Genomic DNA, 23,969 nt, shown 5'->3' on the forward strand with positions numbered 1-23,969 from the left:
CACGCCCCTGGGGTGAGGGGATTCATGCACTGCCCCGCCCTCAGCAGGATCTCTCAGCTCCTATTGGCTGAAAACTGGGCCCTGGGATAGTGGCAGGGCATATGTTGTCTGCCCCGATCTAGACCATCCTTGACATGTGTTTGTCTAACTTGCTCTTAAAAATCTCCAGGGATGGAGAATTTACAACCCCCTGGGCAAGTTATTCCAGTGCTTAACTACCCCGACAGGAAGTTTTTCCTAATGTCCAGCCTAAACCTCCCTTGCTGCAATTTAACCCCATTGCTTCTTGTCCTGTCCTCGGAAGTTAAAGAGAACAATTCGTCTCCCTCCTCCTTCTTGCAATGTTTTTTTGTACTTGAAAACTTATCATGTGCCCTCCCAGTCTCCTCCTTTCCGGACTAAACAAACCTAATTTGTTCAATCTTCCCTCACAGCTCCTGTTTCCTTTCATCATTTTGGTTGCTCTTCTCTGCTCTTTCTCCAATTTGTTCACTTCTCTCCTGAAATGTGGTGCCCAGAACTGGTCACAGCACCCCAGTTAAGGCTGAGTAAAGCGGAAGAATCACTTCTCGTATCTTGCTTACGGCACTCCTGCGAATGTTTGCTTTTTGGTAACAGTGTCGCCACGGGGAGAGGGCGGGGCCTGATAAATCGGTTTGTCCTAGGCTTTGTCTATATTAGGGGTGGGGAACCTTATTTTGGGTTGGGGGCTGCTGACTCACAGAAAAATCAGTCAGGGCCGCACACAAGTGAGAAGCAACCCCCCCCCAAACCCTCCACTGACGTGGCCCCTGACTGAGAAGCACAAAGACACTCCCCACATTCCCCCCTTGTGCACCGGAGCCTAGGAGACCCAGGCGAGTAGATTTTGTGTGCTCCAGCCCGGCCGTGGAGGGGCTAGGATGCAGCGCGGGCTCCCCAATGCTCGGGGGCAGGGAGCCCTAAGCCTCAGAGGCCAGATCCAGGCAAGCCAGGGGCCACATCCATCCCCCGGGCCTGAGGTTCCCCACCCCTAGTCAACACGTTCAAGTTTAAAGTGCTGACATGGCAACACTCTGAGGCAGCAGTGTGGTCCCAGCGAAAGCTCAGAAAGAGAGCTCTCCCAGCACTCTAGGTACACCACCTCCCCAACGGGAGTGGCTAACAGCAGTGGGAGCCTGTTTACACGGGCGCTTCACAGCGCTGTCCCAAGGGTGTTTTTTCACACACCTGAGCCTGAAAATAACAGCCCAGTAACTTGCCAGGGTAGACAAGCCCCAGACAAAGGAATGTGTTTGCTTGGGATGGGTCCCCAGGCAGAGACCACGAAGGTCCATTTAAATATCAGGTCAACAAAGGAAGGAGACAGCAGAATGCCTCCGTCCCAGCAAGAGAGAGACACTCGGTTTGGGTTTTACTTCCCAAAGAATGCGGTGCAAAGAGCCAGGACAAGGGGGCTGAACGGCAAGTGATAAGCCGCAGGTCCGGCAGGTTGGATACAACGGCACTGCGTATGGCGTGAGCGGTTCCGTTGTACGAAAGCCAGCGACACCCTGGTGATGGTGCCATCCCTCGCACAAGGGCTGCGTTAACACTACACAAGGAATAATGGCTGCTCACTGATAGTAAGCGCCACAGTCTGGGGTGAGGGATAGCTCAGTGGTTTGAGCACTGCCCTGCTAAGCTCAGAGTTGTGAGTTCAGGCCTTGAGGGAGCCGTCTGGGGCAAATCTGTCAGGGATGGTACTTGGTCCTGCTGTGAGGGCAGGGGACTGGACTCCATAATCTCTCAAGATCCCATCTATCTCAGTAGTCTGTGCCCCAGCAAGGGGAGAGAAAGCTGCAGCTGCTTACCTATCTCCTGTGTAAATTATACATAGAAGCATAAGTGACTGGAAGGGACTCCCATAATGCACCACCCTTCCTCCACAAGGCTGTGGGAGATGTAGCCCAACTAGAGCCTGGCCTGTAGAAGAGAATGGCACCTGAGCACCAATGCCCTGATGCATTTCCAAATCAAAATATCAAGGATTTGGTCTCAACATTTTTTGTTATTCAAATTTCTGCTGAAATACTGAACTTTTCCATGGACAAAAATGGTTGCTTCCCTGTTTTCTGACCAGGCCTAGTTCTTCCCTCTCAACCCCAGCAAGCCAGGCAACATGGCCTATCTCTGACTGCTCACTGGCAGAGGAAAACAGGAGAGCAGGATCTGGATACCACTTGGACACCAGCCATGGGCTTCTTGGGTCTCTCACCTCAGGCGCATGAAGAGGACAAAGGCCAGGAGCAAGGCCCCTAGCGAGACGCAGTGTCCCAGGTAGTTGATGATGACGGCAATGTGGTAATGCAGCTTGCTCTTCCTCTGGGGGAAAAAAGACACAAGAAAGGTGGATCAGCAGTAGCTGGCAGGTAGTAGCCACCACTGGTCACTGCTTTGTAAAATGCTTCCAGCTCTCTGATGGAAGAGCTTGGTGCCTTAGGAGCATAAATCCCGTTTTCCAAAGAGGCTGGGCACTTGGGAGCTGAGACCTGACAAGGAGCTGGAGTCCCTTGAGAAGAGATCAGGAACCCAGCGAGGTCTGATGCCTGGTTAGCATGTGGCCCATGGCTGGATCTGACCCAGTCTAGCAGTCGGCTCAGCCCCATTGGGGGTTGGATTGTTCCCCTGGGTATGTTAGATTGCACCATATTTACCATTCGGGGTCCCCTCAGCAGGGTGAATTCATTGTTTCGTTTCCTAGAGCTATAATTCTCCCTGCGATGTATCAACTACGCGAGGTTAATCAGATAATAAAGGCCTCCCGACTTACAGTCGCATTGAGTGGTTAACAATTGAATCACACCCGCTTTCTGTCGCGTGCTGCCCAGAGCTGCCGCAGACACATTAAAGAGCCACTTGCGGCGGGAGCACTAGACAATCATTCCTAGGGGGCTTTATTGGAAGGGAGGCCCCAGACCGGCAGGTAGTGTCCTGCTGTCAAGTCAAGAGAGGACGTGCCCTTGTCACTGATAATGGGGCTGGACATTGTGCCTGGAGCTGCACGTGGCTTGTTTCCTACCACCCGTGGGTGGGGTACATGTTCTAGGGTGGTCACGCAGCTTGTCCTCCTCCGAGGCGGCCACGCCTGGTAGCCCACGGTGCAGCGACACAGGGGCCTGCGTGCATGGAGGGCTCACGATGCAGGTGGTGCATAATGCTCGCTCTCTGTGGCCCTCGGTCACTGGTTGGGCTAACAACCCCTGCTGCTGACAACCCATCAAAGATGTGAGAAGTTCAAGATGGCTCCAGACCCTTACACAGGCTCCTCTTTGCCTACCAGACGCCCAACCACTCGATTTCCTCTTCCTCCTTCCAGCCACCTCCTTCCAACTGCCTGGAACAAACAGGGCCTGGGGCCAGCAGTGTGGGGCACATACCTCCTCGCTGAGGATCTCCTGGCACTGGGAGTAATTGACGCGGGCTGCCCAGCTCCCATTCATGAGGCATTCTCTGTACCCGTTGTCTGCAATCAGGGGCACAAACACATGGAACCATTAATAGCACAGGATGCAGGGAGCTGGACGCAAACCTTTTAAAAGAAGAGATTTGCAAGTTGCTATGGTGAGACTTTTAGGTTGCCATGACACTGGGCCAAGTGGATCTTTTTTTCTGTAATCCTGACTCATTTGCTTGATTATTATTTTTTCATCATGGACGCCCAGTTGCCCCTCAGTAAACGCCATGTTTGTTCTTTCAAAAACGTACTTTGAAAATATGGATGAAAGCTGGAGCCAAGAAGGAAAGAAAAATAAAAGCACATTGAGAGCAAAGTGCTTGTGGTAATTTCCCCTCTGTACTAGCTGTTCTCCCTGTGATCACTCGCTGTCTGGTGTAACGCTGTGAAGTCAGCACCTTACTGTCTGCACTAGAACCTCCTTAGCACAGCGGCAAAGGTCACTTTCCCAGGATGACTCCAGGCACCAGGGCTATGTCTAGACTGCAGGCTTCTTTCGAAAGAGGCTCTTTCGAAAGCATCTTTCGAAAGAGCCTCTTTCGAAAGATCGCGTCTAGACTGCAGGCGGATCTTTCGAAAGAGCAATCCGCTTTTTCGAAAGAGAGCACCCAGCGAGTCTGGATGCTCTCTTTCGAGGAAGCCCTATTTACATTGAAGAACGCCTTCTTTCGAAAGAGGAACTTTCGAAAGAAGGCGTTCTTCCTCGTGAAACGAGGTTTACCGCCATCGAAAGAAAAGCCGCGTTCTTTCGAAATAATTTCGAAAGAACGCGGCTTGAGTCTGGACGCAGGGGAAGTTTTTTCGGGAAAAGGCTACTTTTCCCGAAAAAAAACCCTGAGTCTGGACACAGCCCAGGAGCCGAGAAGGCAGCATCCTGCCCGTGTTAGCATGAGAGGAAGGCTAGAGGGGTGGGAGCACTGCAGGTCTGTTATTAGCAAACGGGCTGCTGTGCCCTATCAGAGAAATCAGATTCAGAGATTGCAAGGCCACAAAGGTGGTGCCATAGGCCAAAGTCCTGAGCTGTGCCTCAGTTTCCCCTTTGGCTATATAAACCAATCTCGAGTCAGACTTTACATACAAACCCCTGTTCAAGGTGGACTTTGGTCCTCAATAGCCAATAAAAAATATTCACAGGTTTCAGTTTCCTCCTTACTGGAGTCACCTTCTTCTTCTTTCTGCCTCTCATCAGTACATTGTCAGTAGCTTCTCTTGCCCCCAACTCAGTTGCTCTGCACGCCCCCAATTCTAGGGCCAGTCTCTTTTCTAGACCTCTAACACATCCCCCCACCTTTTAGTCATTTCTTTTCCAAGAAGAAAAGTCCCACTTTTTTAAACCTCTTCTCTTATGGAAATCGTTCCTTACCGCTAATCATTTCTGTTGCCTCTCTCTATACCTTTCCCAAATCCAACATATCTTTTTTTTAGATGGAGTGACCAGATCTGCGTACAGTGCTCAAGATGTGGGCATAAAATGACTTTATATTGAGGCAATATGGTATTTTGTCTTATTATCTATTTCTTCCCTAACGAGTGCCAATATTCTCTTAGCGTTTTAGTTTTTACACTGCCGCTGAATATTGAGCAGATGTTTTCAGGGAACTATCCAAAAAGATCTTTCTTTATAGAATCATAGAATCCGCTGGCTGGAAGAGACCTCAGGAGTCATGGAGTCTACCCCCTGCTCAAAGCAGGACCAATCCCAACTAAAAAATCCCAGCCAGGGCTTGGTCAAGCCGAGACTTAAAAAACCTCTAGGGATGGAGATCCCACCACCTCCCTAGGGAACCCCTCCCAGTGCTTCCCCGCCCTCCTAGGCAAATAGTTTTTCCTAATATCCAACCTAGACCTCCCCCACTGCAACTTGAGACCATTGCTCTTTGTTCTGCATCCGTCACTACTGAGAACAGCCTCTCTCCATCCTCTTCAGGTAGTTGAAGGCTTCTGTCAAATCCCCCCTCACTCTTCTCTTCTGCAGACTAAACGATCCCAAATCCCTCAGCATCTCTTTGTAGGTCATGTGCTCCAGCCTCCTCCTCATTTTTGTTTCCCTCCTCTGGTCCTTCTCAATGTGTCCACATCCTTTCTGTAGTGGGGCCCCCCAGAATTGGATGCACTGGAGTGGAATCAGCTTCTTCAGTGGTAACAACTCTTTTAGACCCCTTCCTTTTTATATCTACAGTTAGGATTATATTTTCCCATGCCCATTACTCTGCGCTTATCAACACTGAATTCCATCTGCCCTTGTGTTGCCCAGTCACCCAGTTTGGGGAGATCCTCTTGTAACTCTTTGCAGTCCCTGTTCACCCCCTTTTCAAGAACATTTACGAGAAGTTTAATGGCAGTGCTCCAAATGCAGATCCCTGCAGCGCCACACTCATTCCTACTCCTACCCCCGCATCTTTTAAGTGGAGTACCTGGCCATGTTTTCAGGCTGATCTATCAATCCTTCAATGACTGGAACGCCCAGCCTTTTGTTATTCTTAATCACCTGCCTCCCTCTTTATAACCAAAGGCAAAGCTGCAAGCAGCTCAAACTCTGTTGCCTTGAAGAGCTGCCTCTGGAGTCTGGGCATGGGCTTTAAGCAGACCTCAAGTATGAAATCCAGGGGTTCAAACTCAGGAGGGGGGCTAGTGTCCCCCACAAATGGTGCCCTGGAATCAATGTGACATAGCTAAATTGCATAGACAATTGTCCTGTCATCCCGCCCTCTGAAGGCCCCTGGCCACCAGATGTGAGCATGCACAGCATCAGATGGGAGGGCTAGGTTAGAGACTAGAGTTCTGGGAATGTGATTTAGATACTAGACATTACAGTGGAGAATTCACAGGCACATAGATAGCCCTTAGGTTGTTCGTTAAATAAAACAAACTAATAGACCAACTCTTGGATTATTAATGGTTGTAATGATTTCACAGCATCTTTTTGCACATCACCTCCCCTTGGATCAATGCATGCCCTTCAATGACACAGAGTTATGCCAGACACTGTTGATCCAAACCTCAACCCTGAGGTTAATATATTATCTTTGCTTCTCTTGCTGTCCCTCCAGTCCAATATATGGCAACTAAGGCTGGCAAACGATTACAAAAAAATCACAATTAATAGCAAGGTTAAAAATATAGTCGTGCTTAATTGCAGTTTTAATCACAGTGTTAAAGAATAATAAGACACCAATTTAAATTATTATAAATATTTGTGAATGTTTTTCTAAATTTTTAAATATAGTGAAAGTGAAAATGCAACTTAACAAATGTGGAAAAATCTTAGTGGGGTAGCCGTGTTAGTTTGTAACTTTAAAAACAAGTTGTTTCACAAATGTTGAAGAATAAAGGAGCATACCGATATTTAGTATATTTGGCACATGAACACATTGCTATGCTGGCCACAAATAGTATCAGGAAAACTCCTATTCTCACTTTCCAGTGATATTGTAAAAAAGAAGTGGGCAGCATCATCTTCCATAAATGTAAACAATTTTTTTGGTCTTAGATATTGTCTGAACAAGCAGTAGGACACATAGGCCCTAAAGTTGTAAATGTTTTGCTTTTGAGTGCAGTTATGTTGCAAAAAGAAAATCTACATTGGTCAGTTTCACGATAAAGAGATGACACTACAGTACTTGTATTGAAAAATACGATTTATCTTTTTTGTAGTTGTAATCTAAAATAATACTGTAAAGGGAGCACTGTAAAATGGGTGTTCTGTGTTATAACTGAAATCACTATATCTGACAATGTAGAAAAGTGTCAGATTCATTTATAATACATTTAAATTGGTATTCTCAAGATTCCTTCTAAGCTGTCTGGCCGCACAGCTGTCTAATAAGCCCGGCATTGGGGCTTAGGCCTGCTATTCAGGGAGCTGCCACGGCAGGGGCGGAGACACACAGGGCTGGCATTTAAGGGGGGGTTAGGAAGATCTGTAGCTATGCCCTGAGATTTGAACCTCTTTATTTCATACTTGAGGGCTGCTTAAATCCCATTCCTTAGACCCAGGGCTTGTGCTGTTCCAGCTTTGCTTTGGGGCAGGGAGTTTGTTTATAAACCGAGGGAGACCACAAAAAGCTGGGCACTCCAGTACTTGGAGGGTCCTTAGATGATCATGCCAGGTAAAAGATAGGAAAAAAGAGTCATCTGCATTTAGAGCAGTTCTGGGCAACTTGATCATAAATGATCTTGAAAAAACAGTGATAGAAATGTAGCCGTGTTAGTCTGGGGTAGTTGAAGCAAAATGCAGGACAATGTAGCACTTTAAAGACAACAAGATGGTTTATTAGATGATCTTTCGTGGGCCAGACCCACTTCCTCAGATCAACTATTTGATCTGAGGAAGTGGGTCACGAAAGCTCATCATCTAATAAATGTTAGTCTTTAAAGTGCTACATTGTCCTGCATTTTGCTTGAAAAAACAGTGAGGCGGGAAACATTTACAGATGATAGCGAATTAAAGTAGTTAAGTCAAACCAATTGCAAAGAGTTCATACAATCATAGAATCATAGAGCTGGAAGAGACCTTAGAAGGCCATCAAGTCCAGCCCCCTGCCCAAGACAGGACCAATCCCAACTAAATCAACCCGGCCAGGGCTTTGTCAAGCCGAGACCTCTAGGGATGGAGACTCCACTACTTCCCTAGGGAACCCGTCCCAGTGCTTCACCACTCTCCTAGGGAAATAGTTTTTCCTAATATCGAACCTGGACCTCTCCCACCACAACTTGAGACCATTGCTCCTTGTTCTGCCATCCAGGAAGAGTTACAAAGGGATCTCTCCAAACTGGGTGATTGGGCAACACAAGGGCAGATGGAATTCAGTGTTGATAAGCACAAAGTAATACACACAGAAAAATATAATCCCAACTATACATCCCAGATGAGAGGGTCTAAATTAGCTGTTACCACTCAAGAAAGAGTTCTGGGAATCCTCGTGGATAGTTCCCTGAAAAAATCCACTCAATGTGCAGGGCCAGTCTAAAAAGTAACAAGCGAACAGAATATTCGAACCACTAGGGGTACGTCTACACTAGCCCCCTAGTTCGAACTACGGAGGCTAATGAGGGCGACTGAAATTGCTAATGAAGCACGGAATTTAAACATCCTGCGCTTGATTAGCATATTCCCGCCGGTCACCATTTTGGAAACTGACTAGCCCGAAGTAACTGCCCGCGTCTACACGTGGCAGAGAAGCGGGATTCCGAGATAAACCCCTTAGTTCAAATTAACTGTTACTCCTCATGGAATGACGTTTAACTGTTAATTTGAACTAAAAGGTTTATCTCGGAATCGCTCTTCTCTGCCGCGTGTAGACGCGGGCAGTTACTTCGGGCTAGTCAGTTTCCAAAATGGCGAACGGCCAGGAATATGCTAATCAAGCACGGGATATTTAAATCCCGCGCTTCATTAGCAATTTCGGTTGCCCTCATTAGCCTCCCTAATTCGAACTAGGGGGCTAGTGTAGACGTACCCTAGGAAAGGAATAGATAGTAAGACAGAAAATACCACATTACTTCTATGGCTACGTCTAGACTACAATGATCTATCGAAAAAGAGTACGCAAATTGCTTTTTTGGAAAAGGCTTTTCCGAAATTTGGCCCATCTACACTGGGCCAAATTTCAGAAAATCCTCCTCTTTTGGAAGAGCCCTTCTTCCTTGTGGAAGGAGGAAGACAGGGCTTCCGAAAGAGCGTGTCTACTCTTCTGCAAAAAAAAGCGGAAGAGCAGACACATACCCTGGACACAGCAGAGTTTTTCCAGGGTACCCCTAGTATCTCAGAAAAACCCCGTAGTCTAGACATAGCCAATAATAAAGTCATTGCATGCCCACATCTTGAATACTGCATGCATACCTGGTTGCCTCATCTAAAAAAAAAAAAAAAAAATATATTGGATTTGGTAAAGGTCCAGAGAAGGGCAACAGAAATGATTGGGGTAAGGAACAGCTTCCATATCACAGAATCATAGAACCATAGAACTGGAAGAGACCTCAGGAGGTCATCAAGTCCAGCCCCCTGCTCTAGGCAGGACCAATCCCAACTAAATCAACCCAGCCAGGGCTGTGTCAAGCTGAGACTTAAACACCTCTAGGGATGGAGACTCCACTACATCCCTAGGGAACCCATCCCAGTGCTTCCCCACCCTATGAAGAGAGATTACAAAAACGGGGACTTTTCAGCTTGGTAAAGAAATGACTAAAGGGTGAGGGGATGTGTTCGAGCTTTAGAAAATCATGAATGATGTGGAAATATAGAATAAGGAAATGTTATTTATTTCTTCACTAACATAACACAAGACGGTCTCCCAATTCAATTTACAGGCAGCAGATTTTAAACAAACAAAAGAAATGTTTTTTCACACTCCATCTGTGGAATTCTTTGCCAGGAGATGGTGAAAAGGCCCAAACCCTAACAGGGTTCCAATAAAAAAGAGGAGAGGCCCATCAGTGGCAAGTAGCCAGAATGGGCAGGGATGGTGTCTAGCATCTGTGTGCCAGAAGCTGGGAACAGGCCACAAGGGATGGAAAACTTGATTATTACGTTCAGTTCATGCCTTCTGAAGCACCTGGCATTGACCACTGTGGGAAGACAGGATCCTGGGCTAGATGGACCATTGATCTGACCCAGCATGACTAGTCTGATCTTATATAGTCTCCAGATATATCTGCCCCCTGCGGTAACCCCCTAGACCTCATTCCACAACCAGAGCTGAGATAGGGCCCAGAAATCCTGACAGTCTCTCTCCCGCCCCCACCCTCCAGAGACTTAGTAACAAAGCAAGACTATACATTCATATTTTATGCCTAACCAGTATCCGTTAAGTGACTTGCTACAAGATGTCAGATTATGTTAGTATTAGAGCTGAATGGATCTAATATGTATTTAATTTTTTCTTTGACATAGGAATTAGATACAGTGCTCCTGTCAGCTAACTGCTAAGTTATCTGCAAACAAACCAGTGTTTTCAAGTGCCCTAGTAGTCCTTGTGTGTGTTGGGGAGGGTGGATGGGGTGGACCACCCCCCCCATTTGCAGCTTGCCCTCATCCTCAGTCTTGCCCTCCCCCCATGCCTTCACTCTGGCCCTCAGCATCATGGCATGCACAGGTCACCCCCTACGAAAATCTGAAATGGCGCCCCCAGAGATATGCTCCGCTGGCCTCAGCAGCAGTAAGAAAGGGGCTTTAGGTGCTGTAGCTCAGCATACTGGGTTAAGGGGCACCCTTAGCCCAGGCCCCATAAAGCCCCTGTGTTCTGGGCCAGCCCTTCTTGATGGGGGGAGGGAGAAGTGGCTTCACATGTTACCGTTCCCTCCTCTCCCCCTGGCTGGAACCACATCACCACAAGCACCAGGAAGCTCTGTCCCTGCAGCTCCCATAGGCTGGGAATTGCAGCCAATGAGAGCTGCATAGGACAGTATGGAGCCACCTGATCCCTCCCGCACCAAATGGGAGGTGCCCCTGGTAATCGCTCCCTGCCCCAGCCAGGAGCCCTCGTCTGCACCCCAAACATCTCATGCCTGCACCCCCAGCCAGAGCCCTCATCCCCCAACTCGGAGCCTCCTCTAACTCCCTGCAACCTTTGGCTCCACCCCTCCACCCACGGACTATCCACGTGCAGGATGGATTTGGTTACATGCACCTTCATGGAGGCGGTATGTCGCACATCACCTGCAGGTAACAACATTTTTTTTGCACAAGGACACAAAAGCTTAGCGGGACATTGATCCTATTATCGCTTAGCAGTGCAGTTAAAACAGCAATTACTTGCCACAGTTTGTAAAAAATCCAGCTAATTTGTTTTACCTTAATCACATGTATTAAGTGCAATTAATTGACAGCCCTAATGGCCACATTTCTCCACAAAGGCCGCCAGTGCTAATGAGCAATGGTAGCAGGTTTCTTCACAGCATAATTCAACACGGGAACTCAGATCAGTCCAGGAGAGACCCAGGACTGTAATAACCAGGTACTGTATATTCGAGATGCATTGACAGACACTGCTGCCCTTAGGAGGGTGCAGGGCCCAAGACTTCCCTCCCCTGTGCCCTCACTCCAGCCCTTCCCCAAATCCCATGCCTGCTCTGCTCCCACCCTGCCACACACACACACACACACACACACACACACACACACACACACACACAGATTCACATGGCTGGGAGCTAAACACAGGTTTCCTGACAACCGCTAACTGCAGCAGGTCACTAGCATTCGATTGCAAAGTGCTGACAGATGGGCACATGAATGCTAAGAGCGCCAGATGCCAGGAGGTGCTGAAGGACGAAGTGGTGGAGAAGCTATTGTGTGGGCAGGCCATGGAGCGGGGGAGAGAGAGGAAGCAAGTCCAGGAATGTAAGCACCACCTGTCAGACCCAGCACCCTCAGCTATATGCACCCGTCGAGGAACTTAACAGGGATGTTAAATTGTGAGTAATTGACTAATTGAATAGTCAAAGCATTTTGCATTGACTATTCAATTAGTCGATAGGGCGCCTCCGCCTTTGAAGTGTAGCAACAGCCCTAGGGCGAAAGCGCTGCATGGAGCCCAAGGTCAGCTAGGGACTTCCCCCCAGAGCCCAGGCTCCATGCGGCGTTTCAAAGTGGCGGTGCCACCTGGAGCCCGGGATCAGTGAGGTTGAAATCAGGATCCTGACCAAAGGAAGAAAGGAGAGCAGCAAAATACACATCCTGTACTTCAGAAAAGCAGCCTTTGACTCCCTCAGGGAACTGATGGACAGGATCCCCTGGGATGCTAACATGAAGGGGAAAGGAGTCCAGGAGAACTGGCTGTATTTAAAGAAGCCTCATTGAAGGCAAAGGAACAAACCATCCCAATGCGCAGTAAGAAAAGAAAAGCAAATATGGTAGGTGATCAGCTTGGCTTACTGGGGAAATCCTTGGTGAGCTTAAACACAAAAAGGAAGCTTACAAGAAGTGGAAACTTGGACAGATGACTAGGGAGGAGTATAAATCTATTGCTGGAGAATGTAGGGGTGTAATCCCGAAGGCCAAAGTGCAATTGGAATTGAAGCAAACAAGGGTATGAAGGGTAACAAGAGAAGTTTCTACAGGCATGTTAGCAATAAGAGGGTGATCAGAAAGGGTGTGGGACCCTTACTGGATGAGGGAGGTAACCTAGTGACAGGTGATGTGGGAAAAGCCGAAGTACTCAATGTTTTTTTTTTCTCTGTCTTCACAGACAAGAGCTCCAGGGTGTGTCTAGACTACACCTCTCTGTCGACAGAGAAAAGTAGATTAGGCACATCTAAATTGCTATTGAAGCAGGGATTTAAAGAGCCTTCATTAGCATAAACATGGCTGCTGCTTTTTTTCAAAATGGAGATTTTTGTTTGAGGAATACAGGATCTGTTGAAAAAGGGTTTATTTTCGACAGATCCGCATTCAGACTGCCGTTTTTTTTTTCGAAAAAGCTCCGTTTCGAAAAAAGCAGCAGACATGTTTATGCTAATGAAGCGTGGAATATTTAAATCCCTGCTTCATTAGCAATTTCTATGTGCTTGATTTGCATCCCTCTGTCAATAGAGGGATGCAGTCTAGAAGTAGCCTCAGAAGAGTAGCTGAGTTAGTCTGTAACAGGAAAAACTTAAAACAAAAAATGGTTGAGTTCAGGATCGCTTGTACTTGGTCATCTGACGAAGTGGGTTTTGCCCACGAAAGCTCATGATACCATCTATGTGTTTTGTTAGTCTTTAAACTGCTACTAGACCATTTGTTGTTAAGTTTTTCACAGACAAGAACTATTTAGAAAAGCTGGACATACACAAATCCATGGGTCCAGTTATAATGCACCCAAGGGTGCTGAGGGAGTTGGCTGATGTGATTGCAGAACCTCTGGCCATTATCTTGGAAAACTCATGGTGATTGGGGGAGGTCCCACACGATTGGAAAAAGGCAAATGTGATGCTCATCTTTAAAAAAGGGAAGGACGATCCAGGGAACTACAGACTGCTCAGCCTCACCTCAGTCCTGGGAAAAATCATGGAGGGGATCCTCAAGGAATCCATTTTGAAGCACTTGGAAGAGGGGAAAGTGATCAGGAAAAGTCAACATGGATTCACCAAGGGCAAGTTATGCCTGACCAAACTTATTGCCTTCTGCGACTAGGTAACTCTGTGGACATGGGGAAGTCAGTGGACGTGATATATCTTGACTTTAGCTAAGTTTTTTATATGGTTGTGACGATACATCGGAAAGCCCCCAACCCTACACGCCCATCCGCAGCCAGATGTGACTCTCAGTCAGCCAGTAGAGTGGAATAGTGATAGAAATATAGCCGTGTTAGTCTGGTGTAGCTGAAACAAAATACAGGACTGTGTAGCACTTTAAAGACTAACAAGATGGTTTATTAGGTGATGAGCTTTCGTGGGCCAGACCAAGAAGAAGATAGCTTCCCCAATTATCACCTCTAATATCATTAGCTCACAGACATTTACCTCCCCCTACCCCATCCCCCTTCTGTTCTGAAATGTGATTTGTCCTTTTCATATGTGTTCATTTTTTAAATTGTATCCTTTGGTATATATGGTTGTGACAATTTTCTTCCACTATTTGATCTGAGGAAGTGGGTCTGGCCCACGAAAGCTCATCACCTAATAAACCATCTTGTTAGTCTTTAAGGGTGTGTCTAGACTACAGAGTTTTGTCGACAAAACTATATCTGCGTCTACACTACCGCTGAGTTCTGTTGACATAACGTCGACAGAACTCAGCAGTTTTGTCGACGCTGGTAAACCTCATTTTACGAGGCATAACTCCTTGGCTGTGTCTAGACTACATGCCTCTGTCAGCAGAGGCATGTAGATTAGGGTTGTAGGCAAAGGTAAATGAAGCTGCGATTTAAATGATCGCGGCTTCATTTACATTTACATGGCTGCCGCGCTGAGCCGACAAACAGCTGATCAGCTGTTTGTCGGCTCGCCACTAGTCTGGACGTTCCCCCTGTCGACATCAAAGCCCTTTGTCGGCAGCCCCGTTATTCCTCGTGGAATGAGGTTTACCGGGGCTGCCGACAAAGGGCTTTGATGTCAACAGGGGGAACGTCCAGACTAGCGGCGAGCCGACAAACAGCTGATCAGCTGTTTGTCGGCTCAGCGCGGCAGCCTTGTAAATGTAAATGAAGCCGCGATCATTTAAATCGCGGCTTCATTTACCTTTGCTGAACAAACAAATCTACATGCCTCTGCCGACAGAGGCATGTAGTGTAGACGTACCCCTTTTGTCAACAGAGTTTCTGTCGACAGAAGGCGTTATTGCATGTAAACTGTCCTTTGCGTCTACACTACCATGTCGACAAAGCAGCTTGCTTTGTCGACAGAACTGAAAGTAGTGTAGATGCTCTTTGTCGACAGAAGTTTTGTCGACAGTATCTGTCGACAAAACTTCTGTCGACAAAAGCCTGTAGTCTAGACGTACCCTTTAGTGCTACATAGTCCTGTTTTTTGTTTCAGTAGAGTAGAAGGCTTTATGGGTTCTCAGGGACACAGGCGATGGTAGCAGGTTACACTGAGAGCGGAAAGTCTTATCCCTCCTGGGGGGGAGGGGTCCTGGCTTTAGACCACCTTGCTCATCTTCCTCCCTCAGACTGCCCCTTCTCCCAGCCACTGGTCACTCCCTCCCCCCAGGCAGACATACCCCTCCCTTTCTCCAGACTCCTTCCTCTGGCCAGGTGTGAAGCAGCTGGGCCGTTGTCTATTTGTCTGTGCAGGGCTCGGCGGGGGGTGGGAATACTCTGAGCCAAGACAGACTCCCAGAGCCCCTGCAGAGAGGCATAGGATCACAAAAGCAGACAGCACCCCCACTACGTCACAATGGTCTCCCACAGTATTCTTGCCAGCAAGTGAAGGAAGCATGGATTGGAGAAATGGACTGTACGGCGGCTGGAAAGCTGCCTAGGTTGTCGGGCTCAATCGGTAGTGATCAACGGCCCGATGTCTGGTTGGTGGTTGGTTTCAAGCAGAGTGCCCCAGGGCTCAGTTCTGGGGCCAGTTTTGTCTGACATCTTTAGTAACGACCTGGATGAGGGGATGGATTGAACCCTCAGCAAGTTTGCAGATGACACTAAACTAGGGGGAGAGGTAGATACGTTGGAGGGCAGGGATAGGGTCCAGAGTGACCTAGACAAATTGGAATATTGAGTCAAAAGAAATCTGTTCAGGTTCAACAAGGACAAGTGCAGAGTCCTGCACTTGGGATGGAAGAATCCCAAGCATTGTTACAGGCTTGGGACCTGTAACAGCTAAGCAGCAGTTGGGCAGAAAAGGACCATGGGGATTACAGTGGATGAGAAGCTGGATTTGAGACAACAGTGTACCCTTGTAGCCAAGAAGGCGAATAGCATATTAGGGTGCATTAGGAGGAGCATTGCCAGCAGATCCAGAGAAGTGTTATTCCCCTTTATTCGGCACAGGTGAGGCCACATCTTGAATACCTCGTCCAGTTCTGGGCCCCCCATTACAGAATAGATGTGGATACATTGGAGAACCATAGAACACTAGAACTGGAAGGGACCTTGAGAGGTTATCAGATCCAGTCCCCTGCCCTCACAACAGGACCCAGGACCATCTAGACCAGGGGTCTCCAAACTTTTCAGCCCGAGGGCCGCATTAACTATCAAACAGCAGTTCGGGGGCCGCTTTCACGATGGGGAATTTCAGTTGCCTATTGCGCCCTCTGTTGCAGCGCGGCCGGTACTCTGACCATGCACTCCCTCCAGTGCTGAAGGGGAGGGAAAGGGGGGCCCGGGCCCACCCTCACTCACGGGCCCCAGCCCAGGGCCCTAAGGACACGGAACCAGCTGGCTCCGGTCCAGCTGACGGGGCTCCTGCCGTAACTCGTCAGCCCGCCAACTCTAACGAGTTCTGCCCTGGGCTGCTTCCTTTCCCTCCTCGTGTGACCCTCTACCTCCCCCCACCGTGGGGCGGTCACCTTTGATTCGTCCGTCAGGCTGACGGTCGTATATCCAGACGCCCACCCCTCCCGCCGGGGCTGGTCCTGCCGTCTGGGTGGCCGTCGGGTCTGGACTCCTGAGAAGGGGGGGGGCTTTTCCCCCTGCTCTCCCCTTCCTCTGCACGCTGTCCTCCCCTCCTGCTTGCCACCGCTCACTCCTTCCCCCCTCCCCCGGGCGGAAGGGGTCACCTTTTTAAAGTTCCCGCCGGGGTTCACGTTCCCCCGCACGTCGCCGGGCGGGCGTTACCACCACCGCCCATCCTGCCCCCTGATTGGCCGGCTGCCCTGTCAGTCTGGGCGGGGGAACGCCGCCCGTGCTAACCCCCGCCCCCTGTGCCGTTTGCCGCCACGCAGCCGCTTGTCAGCGGAGCGGCCCGCTTCTCCTGCCCCGGCGCGGCGTGAGTACACGCCACACACCCCTGACAGGGCCCCCCCCCGCGGCAAGAAGGGCCCGTTCGGCGGCGCCCCAGGGACAGGCGGGGGTCGCCTCGTCACACCGGCATGCGGAAGGCGGGGCCAGACAAAAAGGTCTCCACGGGCCGGATGAGAGGGCCTCGCGGGCCGCATCCGGCCCGCGGGCCGTAGTTTGGAGACCCCTGATCTAGACCATCCCTGATAGAAGTGTATCTAACCTGCTCTTAAATATCTTCAGAAATGGAAATTCCATCCCGCCCCCCCCAGGCAATTTATTCCAGTGTTTAACCACCCTGACAGTTAGGAAGTTTTTCCTAATATCCAAGCTCAACCTCCCTTGCTACAGTTTAAGCCCATTGCTTCTTGTCCCATCCTCAGAGGCCAAGGAAAATTATTTTTAGATACCTGAAAACCGCTCTCATGTCCTCTCTCAGTCTTCTCCTTTCCAAACTAAACAAGCCCAATTCTTTCAGTCTTCCTTCACAGGTCATGTTCTCTAGACCTTTAATCATTCTTGTTGCTTTTCTCTGGACTTTCTCCAATTTCTTCACATCTTTCTTGAAATGCGGTACCCAGAACTGGACACAATACTCCAATTGAGGCCTAATGAGTGCAGAGTAGAGCAGAAGAATGACTTCTTGTGTCTTACTCACAACACTCCTGTTAATGCATCCCAGAATTGTGTTTGCTTTTTTTGCAACAGCATCACACTGCTGACTCATATTTAGCTTGTGGTCCACTATGACCCCTGGATCCCTTTCTGCAGTATTCCTTCCTAGACAGACACTTCCCATTCTGTATGTGTGAAGCTGGTTGCTCCTTCCTAAGTGGAGCACTTTCCATTTGTCCTTATTACACTTCATCCTGTTTACCTCAGACCATTTCTTCAGTTTGTCCAGATCATTTTGAATTATGACTCTATTCTCCAAAGCAGTTGCAACCCCTCCTAGCTTGGTATCATCTGCAAACTTAATAACCGTACTCTCTATGTCAATATCTAAATTGTTGATGAAGATATTGAACAGAACCGGTCCCAAAACAGACCCCTGCGGAACCCCACTTGTTCCTTCCAGCAGTATTGTGAACTGTTAATAACTACTCTGGGTATGTCTACACTACCCTCCTAATTCAAACTAGGAGGGTAATGTAGGCATACCGCACTTGCAAATGAAGCCCGGGATTTGAATTTCCCGGGCTTCATTTGCATAAGCCGGGCGCCGCCATTTTTAAATCCCGGTTAGTTCGAACCCCGTGCCGCGCGGCTACACGCGGCACGGAGTAGCTAGTTCGGATTAGGCTTGGAATGAGGAGTACAGTTGGAATGAGGAGTACAGCTAGTTCGGATTAGGAAACCTAATCCGAACTAGCTACTCTGTGCCACGTGTAGCCGCGCGGCACGGGGTTCGAACTAGCTGGGATTTAAAAATGGCACCGGCCGGCTTATGCAAATGAAGCCCGGGAAATTCAAATCCCGGGCTTCATTTGCAAGTGCGGTATGCCTACATTACCCCGCTGGTTCAAACTAGCGGGGTAGTGTAGACATACCCTCTCTGAGTACGGTTATCCAGCCAGTTATGCATCCACCTTATAGTATCTCCATCTAAGTTGTATTTGCCTAGTTTATTGATAAGAAGATCATGCGTGATCAAATCAAATGCCTTACTAAAGTCTAGGTACACCACATCCACCGCTTCTCCCTTATCCAGAAAACTTCTTATCCTATCAAAGAAAGCTATCAGATTGGTTTGACGTGATTTGTTCTTTACAAATCCATAATGGCTGTTACCTATCACCTTGTTATCTTCCAGGTGTTTGCAGATGAATTCCTTAATTGTCTTTCCCGGGAGAAGGTCCAGCGGAGGCGACAAACATTACTAGGGGTCTGGAGCACATGACTTATGAGGAAGGGCTGAGGGATCTGGGCTTGTTTTGTCTACAGAAGAGTGAGGAGGGATTTGATAGCAACTTTCAGCTACCTGAAGGGGTTCCAAAGAGGCTGTTCTCAGTGGTGACAGATGATGGAATGAGAAGCAATGGGCTCAAGTTGCAGTCGGTGAGGTCTAGGTTCGATATTAGGAAAAACTGTTTCCCTAGGAGAGTGGGAAGCACTGGGATGGGTTCCCTGGGGAGGGGGTGGAATCTCCATCCCTAGAGGTGTTTAAGTCCTGGCTTGACAAAGCCCTGGCTGGGATGATGGAGTTGGGATTGGTCCTGCTTTGGGCAGGGGGCTGGACTTGATGACTCCTGAGGTTTCTTCCAGCCCTAGGATTCTATAAGTCACTTAGGGTAAGTCTATACCACTGGTGGGCTGTAGAATGGGCCTTACAGGGCTTGTGTTAGTGCTGTAAAAATGGCTGTGTAGCTGCTGAATTAAGGCTCTGAAGCTCACCCCCTACCTCGGCTTCAGAGCCCCAGTGGCAATGTTGACACAGTTATTTACAGTGCAAACTGGACACTGTCGATCTGAGAGGGAGGGGTTGCTGCCAGGAGCTGTGTGAGTCGGCCTTCGGACCCAGAGTTGGAAAGTTATGTCGCTGTTGCTGTGTCAGCACTGCAAGGCCTTACTGATTTGGGTGCCTAAGCCTAATTTTCAAATAGGATTGAGGCACTCTCTCTCAGCTCACATTTAGAGCTGGTGAAGGACTGGGCTTTTTTTTTTCCCCCATGGAAAATGCGGACGTTTCCATCCAAAAATCAAACAGAAGAAAATGTTTAGCTGACCCAAAACCATCAGTTTTCAGCCCAGAATGTTTGCGATGAGATTTTTGAATGGAAAGCACTTGCTTGTAGTGAAACTTTGTCATTTAGTCACACCCCTGAAGCTCCATTGATAAAACGTTTCCCACCAACCCTGGTGGCATTCCATGGGCACCACCTGGAAGCCCTGGCACAAGGCCAGGGGAGCCAGTGATGTGAGAGCAGCACTAGGAATTATTTTGGGGCAGTTTCCTGGCCTGTGTTACGCAGGGGGTCAGATTGGCTCATCAGACTGGTCTCGTCTTGCCATAAAATCCATGTTCATAGAACTATACGGTCAAATAGGAGCAACTTGCATTTGCTGGATTGGGGTCCTGGCCGTCCTTACTCACACGCAGAATGTGTGGCTGCGTAGGGCACCTGAAAATCCAGGGCACCACTGGGTCTTAATGCCTACCCACCCACCTCTTCCTCTCCCTCTCCCTGCTCTGTGGCTCTGCTTCCTCCAGAGAGAAGCTAGTTAACATACAAGTGACAAGCCTGCCAGAGCGATCAGCAGGACACTGAAGCTGTGAAAGAGCCATTCAACTGGGAATGAAGTCATTGAACAGGCATCGCCAATCCCAGGTATATGCTGCCAGCTTCTGAATTTACTGGGTTACTCGACAGGAGCTGAGTTCCTAATTTGCTTTAAAATATTTTATTGGTGTGTTGCTGAAGATTCTAAAATCACATCTCTAAAAAATCATCAAGCTCCCCCTGCCGGCTGCCATTTGGCATAAGGCCACCAGTTTGATTGTACTGCGTAGGGCCCCATCAATCTTAAGGCTGGCTCTGTTGGAGTGTAACTCGGGCAGTCACACAACATGCCAACCAGGCTCACAGCAGTCACTTCTTCACGTTGGGCCTCTTGCTACACTGGCTTCTTCAAAGGCCTCACGCAAGCGGCGCCATTGCTGGGAGAAATGTCCAACTGCTGGGGATGTGGAAGGCTGGTGCATGCGTCCAGGTTCCAGCCTCAGACTTGCCAACACCCGGGTTCCTAACTTCTGCTTTCATAAGAACATAAGAACATAAGAACGGCCGTACTGGGTCAGACCAAAGGTCCATCTAGCCCAGTATCCTGTCTGCTGACAGTGGCCAGCACCAGGTGCCCCAGAGAGGTTGGACCGAAGACAATGATCAAGCGATTTGTCTCCTGCCATCCTTCTCCAGCCTCTGACAAACAGAGGCCAAGGACACCATTTTATCCCCTGGCTAATAGCCTTTTATGGACCTAACCTCCATGAAATTATCTAGCTTCTCTTTAAACTCTATTATAGTCCTAGCCTTCACAGCCTCCTCTGGCAAGGAGTTCCACAGGTTGACTACACGCTGTGTGAAGAAGAACTTTCTTTTATTAGTTTTAAACCTGCTACCCATTAATTTCATTTGGTGTCCTCTAGTTCTTCTATTTAGGGAACTAATAAATAACTTTTCTTTATCGGCCCTCTCCACACCACTCATGATTTTATAGACCTCTATCATATCCCCCCTCAGTCTCCTCTTTTCTAAACTGAAAAGTCCCAGTCACTTTAACCTCTCCTGATATGGGACCTGTTCCAAACCCCTAATCATTTTAGTTGCCCTTTTCTGAACCCTTTCCAAGGCCAAAATATCTTTTTTGAGGTGAGGAGACCACATCTGGACTTTCCACTGTCATCAGGGTCACCCTGTGGCCTCTCTTTTCCATCTGTAAACTGGAGACCACAGCACTGCCCGACCTGCCAGAGGGGTGGTCGGGATGAAGATGATGAGGGGCTCTGATCCTAAGGTAATGGAGATCTCCCATAAATAGAGAGCTCTGACATTACCAAGGCTCACCCTATTGCTCACCTGGAGTAAATTTAGCTCTTGAAGGAAATGAGGACCCAATGGACATGAAAGCAATAGGAAAATGTGAGCAGTATCCCTCACATCTCTGCACAGCCCTTTGTCTGGGAGCCCGTCCCCGCTCTGACACTGGAGACGATCGCTAGTGGGGCCGGGCTGCAAGGCCATGAGTGAGGGGCTGTTATAATCTTTACCGAACGAGGAAGACATCAAAGCAGAGGAGGCAGGAGGAAAGAAACCAGCTCAATTTCCCTGAGCCAAGCTGCCTTCCCAGCAGTGAAGTCACCCCAGAGATCAAACAAACAAATCGAGGCGGCCTTGAGAAGAAGCCTTGCGGGGAAAGTCCCCATGACAACTAGCTGACATCACAAAGGTGGCCTCATCATTAAATCATTAAACATAACACCTTGTGTACAATCACGATAATCACACCGCTTAAGATCGTTAGCAAAATATAAACCCAGTGTTCCCTTCCCCGGGAGAGCCAGAGGTGACAATTATCACCACTTTTAAGGGGAGAAAGGATCCCCTTCTCCACCCTGGAGCTATTAACCAGACTTGAGGGTTTTCTTCCCCTCTCCCAAGCTCTGGAGCCCAGCAAATATCACCAGCCATTTTCAAGTGATTTTCATTAAAACGTTGCGAACAAGAATAAGCAGAAAACAATTCCCTTTGGCACCTGTCCTGCTTCACTGGCCATGGGTGTCTGGTCTGTAAGGCAAAACAAGGCACAGCCTACCCAAAGCTTCCCTGCCCTTCCTCTCCCTGCCTGCAGCTGCCACATGGGGCTGCAGTGGGATGTTTACTGGGGTTCAAGTAGGTTCCAGGGTGGCTGGGAAGGCAGAGCAGCAGGGAGCCTCCTCAGCAGCCCACCCCGTAACCTGCCTGGCACAGACACAAGGCTCCAATTAGTCACAAGCAGCGTCCTTCTAAGCTGCTGGACAGCCCAGTTTCACAGCAAAGGTGTCGTTTTGGGAGGGTGTGTGTGTGTGGGGGGGGGGGCGTGAGCTTCGGGACACGGCTAGTTTTTCATCCCGTTTCCTGGATGCGAAGGGCATGAGGGGAATGAGCTCCCTTCACCAGCCCAGGTACAAGAGGCATGCACGGATTGCAAGCACTTTTCCCTCACTCCCTTAGCATGATTTTCCGGAAATGCTTTTAATGGAAAAGTTTTCCCTTAAAAGCATTTGCGGAAAAGAGCGTCTAGATTGGCAGGATGCTTTTCCGCAAAAGCACTTTTTGTGGAAAAGCGTCCGTGCCAATCTAGACGCGCTTTTCCGCAAAAAAGCCCCAATCGCCATTTTCGCGATCGGGGCTTTTTTGCGCAAAACAAATCTCAGCTGTCTACACTGGCCCTTTTGCACAGAAGCTTTGCGCAAGAGGGATTTTGCCCGAATGGGAGCAGCATAGTATTTCCGCAAGAAGCACTGATTTCAGACAGTAGGAAGTCAGTGTTCTTGTGGAAATTCAAGCGGCCAGTATAGACAACTGGCAAGTTTTTCCGCAAAATCATCTGATTTTGCGGAAAAACTTGCCAGCCTAGACACAGTTGCTGTGTCCAGGAGCTGAGGGCTGCTGCCCCTACCCCACCCTCTGGAAACTGCACCCTGACTTCACAGGTGATTAATCAGCCCCACCCACTCAGAGGTTCAGGGCTTGCCTGGCGCTGACTGACCAGGTGGGGCTGAATAATCACCTGAGAAGTTCTGGGCACAGGGCTCTCCCTGCTGTTTGCAGCCTGCAGGAGGATTTCTGGCCCTGTGCTGCTGGGTTCTGCACCCGCTCAGGACCCTTCCCCATCCAGTGCCCATCCTCCCCGCACCTGAGCCCAGGGGGGCAAGGTGGGCTTCCTCCTTCTCCTCCTTTGTAGTTTCCCTGTGTGGAGTGGGGGTGGGTTTGGTTTCACTTCCCCAGCCTAGCTGCTACTGAGCCTGCTGCTGGGAACTCTTCTCCCCGGCCCCCTCCCCACACGGGCTCCCCATAGTCCCTCTCCCCTTGCTAGTGGGTGGAGTGGTGGTGGGGTTGCCTCGCTCAACGAGCCCTGCAGAGATACCTGCCTGGTCCAACCCTCCTCCCCCACCTTCTTGTCTTGTCCCCACAGGCTTCCTGTTTTCTGTGCTCTGCAGTGGAGTTGAGGGAATGAGGTGGGGGGGTGAGGAGGTGGGGGGAAGGGGACATGGGGAAGGAATGGGGTGTGAGGGGAATGAGGCGGGGGGTGAGGAGGTGGGGGGAAGGGGACATGGGGAAGGAATGGGGTGTGAGGGGAATGAGGCGGGGGGTGAGGAGGTGGGGGGAAGGGGACATGGGGAAGGAATGGGGTGTGAGGGGAATGAGGCGGGGGGTGAGGAGGTGGGGGGAAGGGGACATGGGGAAGGAATGGGGAGTGAGGGGAATGAAGGAGGGGGGATGAGGAGGTGGGGGAAGAGGCCATGGGGAAGGAATGGGGAGTGAGGGGAATGAAGGAGGGGGGATGAGGAGGTGGGGGAAGAGGCCATGGGGAAGGAATGGGGAGTGAGGGGAATGAAGCAGGGGCGGTGAGGAGGTGGGGGAAGAGGC

The 23,969-nt window shown here is 49.3% G+C and overlaps 1 protein-coding gene across 1 annotated transcript in view; it reads right to left on the minus strand.

Annotated features, from left to right (window-relative positions):
- The window catches only part of LOC102445239 (corticotropin-releasing hormone receptor 1), a 112,925-nt gene that overhangs the window by 34,719 nt on the left and 54,237 nt on the right, over positions 1 to 23,969 (minus strand). Inside the window, exons 4-5 of the mRNA XM_075911382.2 lie at positions 3,399 to 3,484; positions 2,237 to 2,343 (exon numbers count right to left, since the gene is read on the minus strand). Of these exons, the coding sequence (XP_075767497.1) occupies positions 2,237 to 2,343; positions 3,399 to 3,484 (193 nt within the window). The remainder of the gene's footprint in view (positions 1 to 2,236; positions 2,344 to 3,398; positions 3,485 to 23,969) is intronic.

This window comes from Pelodiscus sinensis, chromosome 29, assembly GCF_052426305.1.
Source record: "Pelodiscus sinensis isolate ZL-2025 chromosome 29, ASM5242630v1, whole genome shotgun sequence".
Classification (NCBI taxonomy): Eukaryota; Metazoa; Chordata; order Testudines; family Trionychidae; genus Pelodiscus; species Pelodiscus sinensis.